The sequence below is a fragment of the Dryobates pubescens genome, chromosome 1 (genome assembly GCF_014839835.1).
Source record: "Dryobates pubescens isolate bDryPub1 chromosome 1, bDryPub1.pri, whole genome shotgun sequence".
NCBI lineage: Eukaryota > Metazoa > Chordata > Aves > Piciformes > Picidae > Dryobates > Dryobates pubescens.
This window is the reverse complement of record NC_071612.1, coordinates 23,825,317-23,840,391: the sequence shown is the minus strand read 5'-3', so window position 1 is coordinate 23,840,391 and position 15,075 is coordinate 23,825,317. Positions and strand designations below refer to the sequence as shown.

At 41.2% G+C, this 15,075-nt stretch overlaps 1 protein-coding gene across 1 annotated transcript in view; it reads left to right on the top strand.

Annotated features, from left to right (window-relative positions):
• The window catches only part of BANK1 (B cell scaffold protein with ankyrin repeats 1), a gene marked incomplete at its 5' end in the record, with an annotated part of 126,426 nt that overhangs the window by 38,782 nt on the left and 72,569 nt on the right, over positions 1–15,075 (top strand). Inside the window, one exon of the mRNA XM_054172946.1 lies at positions 5,621–5,817. Within this exon, the coding sequence (XP_054028921.1) occupies positions 5,621–5,817 (197 nt within the window). The remainder of the gene's footprint in view (positions 1–5,620; positions 5,818–15,075) is intronic.

Below are 15,075 nucleotides of genomic sequence, written 5' to 3'. Positions count from 1 at the left end.
TGCCGAGGCAACTAGGTCAGTCCCTACAGAGGGACAGAGCTTTCTCCACTTCTAATCCCAATATTGTTAGTACCCAGCCTAGGCTGGAGATGGAATATCATGCCCACAGGTGAGCAGCTGAAGTTCAAAGTAAGATACTGGTGTTGTATTTCATCAGTGTCTGAATTCCTTAAAGGAGGTCTCTGCAGGTGGTCTCTTGAGTTAGAAGTTTGTATTTCTCATCAACAGATGAGGAGAGCACAATGGTCACTTTTGTTAGCCAGGATCACCAGTTTAAGGTGGTAGGACTTGTGTGGCAGGAGTCCACTGTTTTGTGTTTTTTTTTCTAGGAAGTGTCCATGTAACCACCCTACTGTGTGAGGCCTGCATAGGTCAGCAAAAAAGTCTTTGGGTTCTGCTCCTTTTGAGCAGAGCAGAAGCACCAAGTAGTTCAGTAATGTCTGAAGGGAAGGACTTAAGTCGATTGAGACTATATTTTGTGGTCTGTGATCACGTCCATGAGATAACAGGAATACTATGTTGCATGGCCTGGCAAAAATCCAGTGCTTTTTCAATATTATATTTTGCTAAATCATTACTGGGAAGAAGACTATGTTCATATAGTTAGGGTTACTAAAAAGATACTGTATTTAATTTCATGGAAGGCTCATGGCTGAAATCTGATCATAGATAGTGCAAAGCACGTCATTAGCAATGCACTGTATTTCAGCCAGCCAGCTTTACTCTGTTGCTTGTATAACAGTACAACAATAATGGTGTAAACATGTTTTGGGTGGGGTTTTTTCCCTCTCCCAGAGCATTCAATTCCTTCTAAAACTACAATTATCCTATAATTATTTTATTTTTTGTACTACTGAAAGACTTTCAATTCAAGGGTCAGTTAGTCATTTATCTGTAGACAATGAAGCCATATTTATTTCAGGAAAGGATTTCACTGCAGCATTTTAATTTCTCTGTAGAAACAAATGTTACAGAGAGAACTCTTGAGTGAAATTAGGAGACAGGTTATAATAACCTTGTTTTCCTAATGCAATTTATTTGTCCTCTGTGAAATTGGGCTCTTTGGATGACATTCTTGTCTGTTCTAAACATGGGGTGGAAATGAAAGTAGTTTGAATAACTTCGTGAACTGAACTTTCTCCTTTTTATGCTCAGTTTTGAAGTAGGTGCTGTGAAAAGACAGGAAAGAAGAACTTATTTATAGTGCCTGTCAGTAGACTAATATCAAGATAGATTTGTATCCTGGAATTAACATGTCAATAGTTAAGCTCAGTCTTCAGATTTAACGCATTCCCTTGTAGCTTCTTGGCTCAGAGATGTAACAGTGATGCTTGCTAGCATCAATGTATGCTTTAAATTAACCTTTATGGAAATTGCCTTTCAATGGAAGATCTTGTTGGATCTTGTACAAAAAGAAAATCCCTCTGCTACTGGATAAAATCAGTCCTGCTGGTAGCTGCATGTAGGGAATTTTGTTGCATTGCTGCACAGGGTTGCTGAGTGATCACATGGCAATAGCAGTATTCTCAGTGGCTCCTTCACCTGTAGTTGTAACTAGAACCAACATTTTGAGGCTGTATGATTTTTACAACAAAGCTCATGTAGCCAAAGTAATTGTGAAGGTGTACAGGTCAGGTTCATGTGAATACTCATTATCAAAATAAGAAACCAAAGCAAGTAATCCTGTCTTGTGTTCTGGGTGAAGGTGCATTAATATTGTTTATGTGGAGTTAAAAACATTAATTTCATGTATGTCTTTTTGTCAGTATTATGTAAAGGATCTCACTACCAGTGCTACTGTGAGTTTTCATACCTGAAGACAGCCTTTTTTCCTTACTGCAAGGAGTAATGTAAAAAAAACCCCAACAGTTTGGTTTAAGAAGTCAATTCATTGATTTTTATAATCCTCCATGGCTGGCTGAGGTACTTAGCTTGCTAATAGTGTAGTCACCTGTAATGTTCAAAGTATGAAAGTATAGCAGGCCGCCTTGAATATCAAACCTAGCTAGGGAGAAGTTGAATGGTGACCCAGGGGTGAGGGGAAGAGGGTGAGGGTGGGGGGAAACCATCTCAACTGTGAAGGGGATCTTGATGTTAGTTCTGGGATAGCTTTGTTTTGTAATTCTTTGAAAGCTCAGGTACAAGCCTAGAACAGGCTTATGAATGCCACTGACTCTCTGTATACCGATGAAGAAATCATAGCATCCAGTCTATGGGTAGTATAGACTTGGCTCCCCTCTGGGATTTGTAAGCAATTGTTTCAGGTCTCATTAGCATGAGTGGAAAGTCTTTTGGAGTGTGTACTACTTTGTTAAGGCTCTTTCTGCTGAATATATTTGACCTTCTTGAGCTTGCTAACAGGATGCAGACTATATTAGAGTTCATGTATTTTGTTCTTTTTTAAATGGACTGCTCAACAGATTTCATTGCTTTTGTTCATGTTTCTGTCTTTCTTTATGTGTTACTCATTTAGCAGTCTGACAATGATTTGTGGATGGGTTTTCAAATACTCCTTTGGGCTCTTCTGGTGTAAGAGAATCCTGTGTGATATACAAAAGTATGCTTGGTTTTGATGCTGTTGCCCCAGCCTTGAAATTACTTGCATGCATTTTTACTGCTCTTGTGACAGGTCCTTAACTCGATATATCTTTGCTTTGGTCTAGGGGAAGGTGTTACTTTTTTTCCTAGGGTCAGCAAAGTATAGACAAACATAAGAATTGAAATGGCTGTACTCTAGGGTAACACTTATCATTTTGCTACTTACAGAATTAAGTGCTGTTTATGGAACTTCAGTTAAAAAGCTGAGCAATAGGGAGTAAAGTTGTGTGGCATCTCCTGTCAAAACCTGTAGCTGCTATACAACTTGAAGTTTGCCTCTTATAACTCAAAGCACTTTAAAGCGTGCTACTTACAATAGAATTTGAAACACGTGCCCTTGTTGAAACTCAGCTTGCTGAGTCACTTGATTTACACAGGTGATGTGTATTTACAGTTTCTTGGATGGATTTTTGTTTGCCTGATGGAAGTGAAAATTGGGCAATGGAAAAATCAATTTGGGGTTCTTAATGTGACTGTTGACTGAAATGTAGCCCAGTCAAATACCTTGTGTCAAAACAACATTGAAGCAGGATAGCCATGGAATATTTGCCATCCAAAACACAGTCAAAAATTGTCCTAACAACTTTTGTGATCCATCAATACTTATCTGTGCTTATTCAAAGACCTGTGCTTCTTGTTTCTCGAATCCTTATGCCTGTTGGTGTGGTGAGGTTTTACTCTCTGCCATGGTAATATTCTGCAGGAGGAATGGGGTGGGGTGGTAAATGAAGTCACAATTACTAAGTCTGTCTTCTGCCCTGCCAAGTGCTGAGAATGTGCTGCCTAGCCTGTAGGACAACTCATGACTGGGATATAAAAGAGAATGCAAGAAAATAAGAATATACTGTGTAGATTCTTAAGCTGTAGGCCTGTTTGGGAGACACATGGAAAGAGACTGTTTACAGTTGAAGGAATCACAAAGTTATAACAAAAATGGACATGTTGAGCACAAAGACATTGCTTGGACTAACTGGTGTTTAGTAATAGCTCTGAGGAAATGTGAAAATGAAACAACTGGATTTCTAGTAGTAATGTGCAGTTTCTCAGCACTGTAGTACTAGAAGGTGGAACTGTGATGCCAACACCAAATTGAGGAGCTTGAGAACTAGGACGGGAGGTTAAGGTGTTGTCTCTACTGGACAAATTAATCAGAACTCTAATGAAGTGTATTATCTGTAATGGGAAGTCTTGCTTTACAGGTTTCTTGTAGTTTTTATAAGTCAGCAAACATGATCAAGTCAGAGTTGATGGGGCATGGATGAATAACTGGCCCAAACCAGGAGGGAGACAGTTGGAAAAAAACTTATGCTAGTGATACAAAGTATTCAGGGTACTAAGGTGAGGGGCAAACTGGGGAGGGAAAACACAGGAGAAAGGCTTTATGAGATATAGTAACTATGCAGTAAAATGTCAGATAATATTTGTTGTAGGTAAAACCAAAGTGGAAAACCAGTCCCGTGTTGTCATACAAAATGAGAGGCTTTGAGCAGGCTCTTAGCACTGAGGAATAAGACCACTCAGTTCCATGATAACATCAATTTGTTGCTAGGAAGCAGATCAAAAAGCAAATTAAATACTAGAAATTACTAGAAAAGGAGTAGAGAACAAAACAGGACATAATTATGACAATGCATAAATTACATGTCTCACCCACAGGTTGAGTATCATGTGCAGCTCTTCTCCTGTCATCTCAAGATAGTTAAATCTGGAAAAGGTTCAGAAAAGAGCAGTGGGGGTGATGGAGTTGATTCTCTCTCTAAGGCCCAATTAAGCAGGCTTCAAGAAAACTGGGAAGGAGTAAACTACTAGAAGAGCAGAGAGGTCAAACATGGATGGAGTCTGACTATGAATTGAACCTAGCAGTAACCCACTTCAAAACAAGCTGGAGGAAACAGTTCTTTGTACAGTGGCTGATAAAGACACAGCCAGAAGACCCTGAGGGTGCAAGAAATTGATGGTGCCTAAGGCAGGCTGGCTGCACACTTGGAAAAGAAATGCACTGCATGCTGATATATAGACAAATCAATACACCACAGACCACAAGTGCTAGAAAGTGGAGTAGGCAGAAGGAAGAACTGTTTATGCTTCATTTCTTTTTGTATGGAACTTGTGGCCAGTCACAGGGTTAGAATTACAGGACTGTGCTGAAATGATAAACTGACTTCAGTTTAACTTTGTCCCAGTCCTCCAAGGTGAAAAATAAACACTGATAAAATTGAATGTTGTGTTATTTCAGATAAATCCTAAAAACCACCAATATCATCATCTTTAAATTCTCAGCCTTTTAATTTCAGGGATAAGCAAATCTTTGCAAGCCTATAGTAGTCATGTGAATTTTCAGAAGTGTCATTAAATTGAAACCAGCACCATAAACCTATAAAAATGTCCCATTCAAGTATCTCAAATTAAGAATAAAGCTGTAAAATCCTTAAAGCATTAATTCTAAAGCATTAAATAGAATAGACCAGGTTGGAAGAGACCTTCAAGATCATCACGTCCAACCCATCAACCAATCCAACTCACCTAAACAACTAAACCATGGCACTAAGCACCCCATCAAGTCTCCTCCTGAACACCTCCAATGATGGTGACTCCACCACCTCCCCGGGCAGCCCATTCCAATGGGCAATCACTCTCTCTGTATAGAACTTCTTCCTAACATCCAGCCTAAAATAATACACATCTAAGTAAAAGCATGTCCTGGCTTGCAGAATTTTCTTCCCCTTGGAAGTAAACTTGTTTCTCAGTAAAGCTGTAACACTTTAAAATCCTTCTATAAGGGAAAGAAGAAAAAAAAAAAAAGATATGTTTTTAAGTTACTCTAAAGGCTCTTTTATTAGCATATGTGTGTGAATTGAAAACCTGTTAGTCAGAAGAATTGTTCTTTGAATGCCAATTCTGTATTGGGAGTTTGGTAATAGTTTCTGTAGCAGTAGTACTCTAAGGACTTTTGTAAAAGAGGGTGGAAAGTGTTTTATAAAAGCAAAATTGTTCTTCATGAAAACTTTGTCTCCATGTACAGGCAGCCATTTGGAAGAATTTCCTACTCTCCTTCACTGTGCAGCCAGATTTGGGTTAAAGAACCTTGCAACATTTCTGCTCAATTGTCCTGAGGCCACGTGGGCTTGCAAAATAACCAACAAATATGGAGACGATCCAGGAAGTATTGCTGAGAAGCATGGGCACAGAGAACTGAGAAAGTTAATTGAAGAATCATCAGTAAGTCTGTATGCTTTTCTAAACATCATCTATAACCAGTGAACTATGATGTTGTGCTACTGAGATCATGTACTATCATTTCTTGTAAAGCCTAGGATGCTGCAGTTCTTCTGTCTCAAAATATTCTACTTCTCCTGTTGCAGAAAGTGGGGTCAAAATGGGCTACACAGCCATTGTCTTTGTGCACTGTCATAATGGAGATCAGAGGGTTTGTGCTGCTTGAACTTTGAGTGATGAAAGAACAGCAAATCAGAATACCTCCTGGGCCTAGCTAGGTTGGTGCTTTCAGGGTCCAAACAATGGTTATGTCGTAAGTAGTGTAGGCCAACTGCCTAGAGTAGGAGGTAAAGGCTTCTTTAGAAGTCACTTTAAAAATTACTCTGAAGTCTCTTAGCATTGCCACTCCTCAGCTTCCAAGGAGTGGTTGCCCTGCCTTGAATGTCCACTCCCCTGTGAAGGAAGGCTAACTTTTACAATCCTTTGTTAGATGGAGTAAATATTTTTGCAGCTGGGTGTGCAGGAGGGGTTGGGGGTGATAGTTCACTTTCCACACGAAAGATAATGAAGGTCTGTGCACAGCTCTAGCATGCAAGCTACTGCCAATAAAATCTACCAGAATTGGCAGTATAAAAATCAATATACTGTAGTAATATCTGAGAGCTTCAACTGATTTTAAGTCTTTATTGTGCTAACTATAATACAAGCAGGGGTGGGGCGGGAGGGCAGGCCTCTGCCTCCTCTTTCTCCATTTACCTTCCCACACTCCCAATACACATCAGGAGCCAGGTGGTGAATCCATTGTCTCACGATCCTCCCTTTCCACCTGATGGGTGGGGATGATCTTGTTTTAGGCAAGGTATCAATGGCAGTGGCCCCGGGTCCATTGTCTAGGCCAGCAGCAAAGGTGATTGTATCTTTGTTGAGTCACATCAGGGGAGATAAGATTTAGTCCCTTACAACATGGTACACTGATCTTCATGGTGAGAGTACACTGTGCTTCTGTAGTCTTTTTACGCTTTGGTGGGCTTTGTGAGTGGTGAAAAGCAGTGATTGTGAGGGTAATAAAGCATTAGAAGAAAAAAAAACATAAAGCACATACTTCATGTGCATACCTAGGGTTTGTTAATCTAAAACATGGATTTATAATGGTAAGTCAGACTTTATACAGTGCAATTTTTCATTGAAACTCTTCCTCCTTGCTATGTATCTGCTCCTGTTTGCATGTAAACAGTTAACAGCGGTTGTTCTCTGCTCCTGATGACTGCTGGCCCAAATGTGAAGGCTTGTATCAGCACTGAAGTAAGAGCAACTCTTACTGTGTGTAGTCTGGTTAGGACGTACCATTGTACCTCTCATTTTGAGTTGACTCAAATGGCTTGACTTACTACTGCAACACAAGTCAAAATTGGAGCATGCTTCAAGTCTGCCAAAGGTGTAATATGTGTAATATTCTAGAAGTGTTAGCTCCAACCACTGGAAGAAAAATGGTTTATTTGTGTCCCCTCTAATAGTGCACTTAAGAACAAAACCATTTGCTGTATTTCTATACTTGTTGGGAGTGTGGAAAAGAGAGATTTGCATGGCTGTAGGCCAAGCAAAATTCAGTTTAATCACATTCCAGGAACTTCCTGTTGCAGCTGGGGTATTGAAATTGCTTGTTACTACAACAGAAGTACTTTTGTACTTGGCATACCTCACACAGTTTTAAAATTTGTTACCTGTGTTTTGCCATTCCTTTAAGGAATAGCCCCAAAATATGCACAGTAATTCATCACTTCTCTCTCAAAGAGCAATTGGGTTCCAGAAAAATGAGTGCATTAAAGCATACATAAAGTTTGTTCCAAATCCTGTAAAGTCTTTCATTTGCCTTTGTGCTGGAGAGCCCTTAAGGGAGTAAGAATTCCCTGAGATAGTTAGAGAGATTGAAAGCAACAAAGTAAGTGGCAACATCACAGCTACTGTTTGTACTTTTCAGCCCAAGACTTTGCTGTGCAGTCCTCTTTGGTAACTGCTGGTAAGCAGTTCTGTGCTCAAGGCAGCTTCACTGGTAAGGCCCTGCAGCTTCCACGTCTAGAGGCTTACTGGCAAGGTGCTCATCAGTCTGTTGGCAAAAGTGAGCTGTAGTTGCTGGCTGACTTGCAAACTGTATCATCTGCGTGGCACAAGTTCCCTTCCTTGTTTAAAGGGAAAGCCTCTTGTCCATAACTGGACACCACCAGTGCTGACATGCAAGTGATACAACCACAGAAAATGGATCCAGGGTGTCTGGTGGCACATAATGGGAGCTGATCTCCTGACTGGTGTCAAAACAAAGCACAAGGGAAAGGTCAGGTAACATGTGGCATGCTTCTGTTGATACAGCTGTATGAAGGGAGGGGAAGAGATTTTTCCCCTTTTGGCATTGGTGTTATAGGAAGGGTTGTTAAATACTAGAATATCATACCCTGTAAGAACCTGCATAAATGTGTGCTTCCACAAGTGATATTATCAGCCTTCTCTGTCAGAAAGCCTGCATTTCAAGCAGTCCTTGGAACGGTCTCCTTTGTGCTGAACAGAGGGAAGGTTGGACCAGATGATCCCTGGAGCCCCTTCCAACCTGGCATTCTGTGAAATGAGCCTTTCAAGCTCAGTTGATCCAGCTGATGGTTCAAATGGCTGTATGAAGGGCCTTGCTTTCATTAGCTACAGGCTGGAAATGCATCTGTGTTGAACTACAGTTCCTATAATAGGTAGTACCTTGGTAAGCTGCAGTTGTGTGCTCAGATATTGTAGGTGTTTGTCTTCCACACATGTTCTGTCCCTGAAAGCTACTTTGTCACTAGTTTTTCTTATTGCCAGCTATGCTCTTCTAAGCCTATTTTAAAGTTCTGTCCTCACAAAATAGAGAAATCATTTAAGCTCTTATCTATCACACAAAGGAAGACTTCAGAAAGAGGAAAGTTCTAAGCATTAGGTGACTGATGAGGTGACACTGATGATCAGTTTAGACATGAATGCTTTGGTATGGGCATAGTTCTCTGTTCCAGTGCTTCAGGTTGCTAATTTCTGCCTTCTTTTACTAAGAATTGTGTTGGTGAATGTGGTGGTGTAGTCAGGAAGATTATTGTGTACCACTTGTAGTACTCCTCACAATTTCTACAAAAAAATACAATTCATGAAGTGTTTTGTTGGTTAATGCAAATAACCTCTGATTGTGAGCTTTGGCTTTTAAAGCAGTTTCCTAGGGTGACACAAATGCTATTAAAATATAATCATTGAAAAGGTCCTTGGCTGTTGTCACCACAATCAAGAGAGCACAAATTCATTTTTATTTTTAAAATACCTTCTAACATTTCAGAATTGATTCTCTGGAACCTAAGGCAGAAAATGCAAGCTGATTGAGCTTTTTTTTAACCTGCCCAAGCCAGGCTTGTGATAACCCATGACAAAGCAGTGGACTGATGGAAGAATCTTCTTTCTCTGCCACCAGGAATCTTAGAATCATAGAATCAGACAGAAGGGTTGGAAGGGACCACAAGGATCATCTAGTTCCAACCCCTCACACTAGTCAACCAGCACCAGAACAAGGGGACACAGTCTCAAGCTGTGCCAGGGGAGGTTTAGACTCGAGGTGAGGAAGTAGTTCTTCACTGAGCGAGTCATTCGTCATTGGAATGGGCTGCCCAGGGAGGTGGTGGAGTCGCCGTCCCTGGAGGTGTTCAAGGGAAGATTGGACGTGGCACTTGGTGCCATGGTCTAGTTGTGAGGTCTGTTGGAACAGGTTGGACTTGATGATCCTTGGGGTCTCTTCCAACCTGAGTTACTGTGATACTGTGTGATAGATCAGGCTGGCCAGAGCCTCATCCAGCCTGCTCCTAAACACCTTCAGGGATGGGGCCTCAACCACCTCCCTGGACAACCTATTCCAGGGCTTCACCACTCTCATGGTGAAGAACTTCCTTCTCACCTCCAGCCTGAATCTCCCCACCTCCAGTTTCATTCCATTCGCCCTAGTCCTGTCACTACCTGATATCCTGAGAAGTCCCTCCCCAGCCTTCTTGTGGGCCCTCTTCAGATGCTGGAAGGCCACAATCAGGTCACCTCAGAGCCTTCTCTTCTCCAGACTGAACAGCCCCAACTCCTTCAGTCTGTCCTCATAGGAGAGGTGCTCCAGCCCTCTGATCATCCTCGTGGCCCTTCTCTGGACATGTTCCAGCACTTCCATATCCCTCTTGTAATAGGGACTCCAGAACTGGATGCAGTACTCCAGGTGGGGTCTCACCAGAGCTGAGTAGAGGGGGAGACACTCTGCCTGGTTTTGTTTTTCAATATAATGTTCTGGCTACCTGCTTCGGGCGTCCCTTGTGCAGCTATTTCAAATAGAATATGTGTTTAATTTGGTTTGTACTAGTGAAGCTCCTTTAGACTTGCATAGACAGAGTGTGTGCCCTGGACAGGCTTCTCACAGGGACTTTGGGGTTTTTTGCAGGAGGGTTACATCAATTCCTTTCTAACTCTGTCAAAGTACATCCTGCAAAACCTAGATCCAGAGCTACTGAGTTCACTGTTGTTAGCAGTTCCCTCAGTAGCACAGAGAAGCATAATCACTTAGGTGGTCATAATTTTCAGTTGGAGCCTGTCTTATGGAAGAAATATTTTTAGATAAGTTGGGGGAGGGGGAAGAAATATTTGGTTCTGAAATGCCAAATTGTGTATGTCTCAGTCTTACAGGATGGGCAGGCATGTAGGTTAGGAGCTAATCCATCATTGCACACCTCTCCCCTCTCATCTCTGTCATACTTTGAAGTGAATGGTTGAACCAGAGTACAGAATTTTTTCAAGTGTCTTCAACTTGATGAAATGAAAAAGAATCTCCAAGAGCCTATTGTGGAAATTGAGGGTTCTTTGTTCCTCAGTTGTTTTATATCAAAAGAATCTTACCTGGCTTGGTAGCTGCTACCTCCAAATTAAATCTTTGGTCAGCAGGAGTCCATTCAGTGAGGGTTCTCATGATTTGCTAGAGAGTTCTATAAGCTTATCAGGAATTCTTACATTTATGTTTAGCTTCGTGTTTCTGTAAAGGACTATATGATATGGCAGAGCTCCTCAGCATGGAACTTGGGGGTTTTTTAATCTGGTTGCAGTATCTTGCTGAGATACTAATTTTCTGCTGGAGAGGACCACATGTAGAAAGATGAAGTGGATATATATTAAATAAAATTAAATTAATCTGATTGGTATCAATATTTGTTTAATTCCTTTAAGTGCTACTGTAGGATTGCAACTGGCCCATAGCTCATTACTTTCAAATAGCTGGAAGAGTATGTGAAAGAGAAGAGGATTAGTCTGGTTTCTGAAATCCATGCTAATCCGCTAGTGACTCCTCAGTGAAGCCTGCTGGGACTTTATCCTTGCCATAATATTTTAATCATGGAATCATTAAGTCTGGAAAAGACCTCTAAGATCATAAAGTCCAACTGTCAACCCAACACCACCATGCCCACTAAACCATGTTCTGAGGTGCCACATTTACACATTTTTCTGATTCCTCCAAGGATGGTGACTCCATCACTTCTTTGGGCAGCCTGTTCCAATGCCTGACCAGTGATCTGGAAGGAATCAAACACCTGTCATATCATACAAGTTGTTGAGCACAAGGGAAGATAGCATATCAACAACACTTTTCTTCAGCCCCTTAGAAGAGTAAAAAAATAAAAGCAACCAAACAAAATCACAGAGCAAAACTGTAATAAATTCACAAGATGAAACAAAGACGAATTAGGAGGGGAAAGTTGCTGCTGTTGTGGTAAATATGATCTGTGAGCAAACACCTTCCTTTTGAATGACTTTGTGAGGCCTAAGAAAAAACTAGGTGGAGAAGCAAGAATTAATGAATAAAGTTGGGTAAAAGGCTTGCTGTGTCTGTAGCAATCTGAAGATTCAGAACTCTGCACAGCTCTAATAGTGATTTGCCAGACTTTCCTACAGCTGTAATTTATTGCTTAATTAGAAAAAGTCTCTTTGGGCTCTACATCAATAGAATGACCATTAGGGAAAGACATTTCTCAAAGCTACCCAAGCCCACTATATGGAAACTGCTTAAGAAAATCCATTTCTGCCCTGCATAGTGTTAATTCTGTTTAATACACCCATGCACAGTCTTAATTTATAATTCTGTCTGAGGACTTTGCACAGAGGGCACACTCTTTATTTTACCTTCTGTTCTTTCCACCTCCATGTATTGTTTTACAATAAATGATTCAGCACTCCATTCCTGGGACTACAGGTTGTCTAGTAATAATAATTTGCTATTACTGTATTTGATGTGAACTCTCTATCACACTCTGCCAAACTGAGAAGAGCGTGCAGCAATTAACATACATATGTTCACTTTCATGAAGAAAGCCAATATGTTGATAGATTGCTTTATAATACACATCTAGTACCCATTGCAATGGCTGTAATTGAAATGGTATGCTTGCTCTGTAACAGACATGGGCACCCTTGCTCAGCCCTATGAGCTACATGCCAGAATTTTCATGTGGATGGCAGCAGCTGTGTATGTGAGGCAGAGGTTTGGGAGTTTTCTCAGGCAGAAGTTGTTAATAGTTCTCTACAGCTCTTACTGTGAGTGTGAGACATACAGCTTAATCATCACCTGGAGTACAGCATCCAGCTCTGGAGCACTCAAAACAGGAAAGAAATGGACCTGATGGAGCCGGTCCAGGGAAGGGCATGAAGCTGAGCAGGAGACTGTAACATCTCCTCTGAGGACAGGCTCAGGGAGCTGGGGTTGTTCAGCCTGGAGAAGAGAAGACTGGGGAGACCTTATAGCACTTTCTAACACTTGAATGGAGCCTGCAAGAAGGCTAGAGAAAGACTATTTACAAAGGCCTGTATTAATAGAATGAGAAGCAATGGCTTTAAATCATAGAAAAGTAGGTGTATATCAGATGTCAGGACCAGCTCTTTACCATGAAGGTGGTGGAACATTGGAACAGGTTGCCCAGGGAGGTAGTTGAGGCATCATTCTTGGAGATATTCAATGTCAGTCTCTGCAAGGCTCTGGGCAGCCTCATCTGGTGGAGGATGTCCCTGCTTGCTGCAAGGGGGTTGGACTTCTAACCCTAACCATTTTATGATCATAGTGCTTTCTGATGATGCTAGTCTTGTGAGACACATTGGCTTGATTTTACTTGCTCCTGAGATTTCAGCTTACTTTGCTGCTCCTGTATAGTCTCAAAGTGACCTGGGGAGCCACTCCTTAAAGATTAGAGAACTGCTTAAGACCTGCAGTTGGCCACCTGGGACCACCTGAATTCCAGCAGAGTTAATCAGCTGTTAATAAATACAACTTTGAGAGCCACAAAAATGAAACTAGGCAGGAAAATCTCCTGCCATGGGGAAGACGCTGGCAAGTTCCCTGCAGGCTACCTAGGAAAACACAGAAATCAGTTCTGTACCAGGCATGCAAGTACTATAATAAGTGTAATTCCAAATTGGATCACTTAAATTTTTTAAGATCTTTTCAAATGAGAATTTTTTTTTTAATTGCTGCCAGTTGATAGCATGTGCTGTCTTACACCAGCAGGCCAAAGGACTGAATAAAAGTTTTCTGTGGAGACTTTACATTACTCCAGGGTGCTTTCCAGAGCCACTTTTCCAAGGGAAAAAGAGGTTAAAGGTGACAAAATCTAGTGCTTGTGTATAGATCTGTGGCCAACTTGTCCTAGGGACATCTGTCATCAGTGACAACATAATCAGTGAAGTTGGAACTGGAAAAGCTAATGATTTTTACAGATTTCTTTGTTCCTCTTTTCAGAAAAGTTATACAAGACAGACCTTGATGCAGGCCTGAGCTAATCACACACATGCAGAACAAGAAATAAGAACCTTCTTGAAAGGCCAAAGTAGATAATTTCAGGATTTTGAAAGCAGTCCTGGTTAAGATTGTTAGTGAGCAGCGTTAGCTTCCTTTCTTCCAAGTTATTAATTAAAGAATAGGCTATTTTTAATTTCTTAACATCTGTGAAATGCCTTATGCAATGCAAAAAGAAAGATGGTATTTCTCACTAGTTTTTTATGTAAATAAAATGACACAGAAGCAAGTGTGCATATACAGTGCACTGGGACCGCAGTGTGGTGTATCTCGTTTAGACAGAGCTTGGACACACAATGAAAGAGGCTTCTGTCACACTGTGAATCTGTGAATCACTCCTGAAAAACACATAGTGCACAGTGCCAGTAGCAGAATGTTCACAGTGGTCAGGAATCACTTAACTAGGAGTAGTTAAAAGACTTGACTGGACTTGAAAATCTCCAGGAAAAATGTGTAGAGTTTTAGAATAGAATAAACCAGGTTGGAAGAGACCTTCAAGATCATTGTGTCCAAGCCATCAACCAATCCAACCCACTAAACAACTAACCCATGGCACCAAGTACCCCATCAAGTCTCCTCCTGAGCATCTCCAATGATGGTGACTCCACCACCTCCCTGAGCAGCCCATTCCAATGGGCAATCACCCTCTCTGTATAGAACTTCTTCCTAACATCCAGCCTAAACCTCCCCTGGTGCAGCCTGAGACTGTGTCCTCTTGTTCTGGTACTGGCTGCCTGTGTTTTAACATGGTGCCCTCTGTATCTGCAAGCAGCAGATGCCAGGAAAAAAAGAGTAGATGATAGCAGTGCATGAGCAGAGGCTTTAAGCCTCCTTGGAAAAAAAAAATACAACCATTCCACAAGCAGAAATAACGTGCTCAAGGCATAAATGAGCAAAACCACATCTCACTGAGAACCAAAGTTTTAACTGCCTACCACAGCAGAGGTGAAAAAAAGTAAAGAGAGTTGGAGCTGAAGAAGATAAAGGGATTTGTGCTTACTTGGAACTGAGGATTTGTTCCTAGGGAATTATTTCTAATCGGACTTTTTCCTCCAGCAACTGAACATCACCTGGGTGAAAATATGCATTGGATGAGGTATGCTCATTTCAGCTGGAGGAACTAAAAATGATGATTGAAGTATCTGGAGTTCTGAGATACTGTGAGTGTGAAACCAAGTTACATTGTGTGGTGCCGTGTGCTTACAGGCCTATGCTCACGATTTGTGGCTTATGTGATACGGCCAGTGGCAAAAGGAAATGCTATTCTACCAAACAAAGGAGGAGGATTACCACAATTTAAAAATATTAATAGTCCTTTGACAAGCTTGTGTTAAGTGAAATGGATCACAAACCTCTCTGTTGCTTTGGCCAAAGCAGTCAGTGAGGGCTCACAGGAAGGC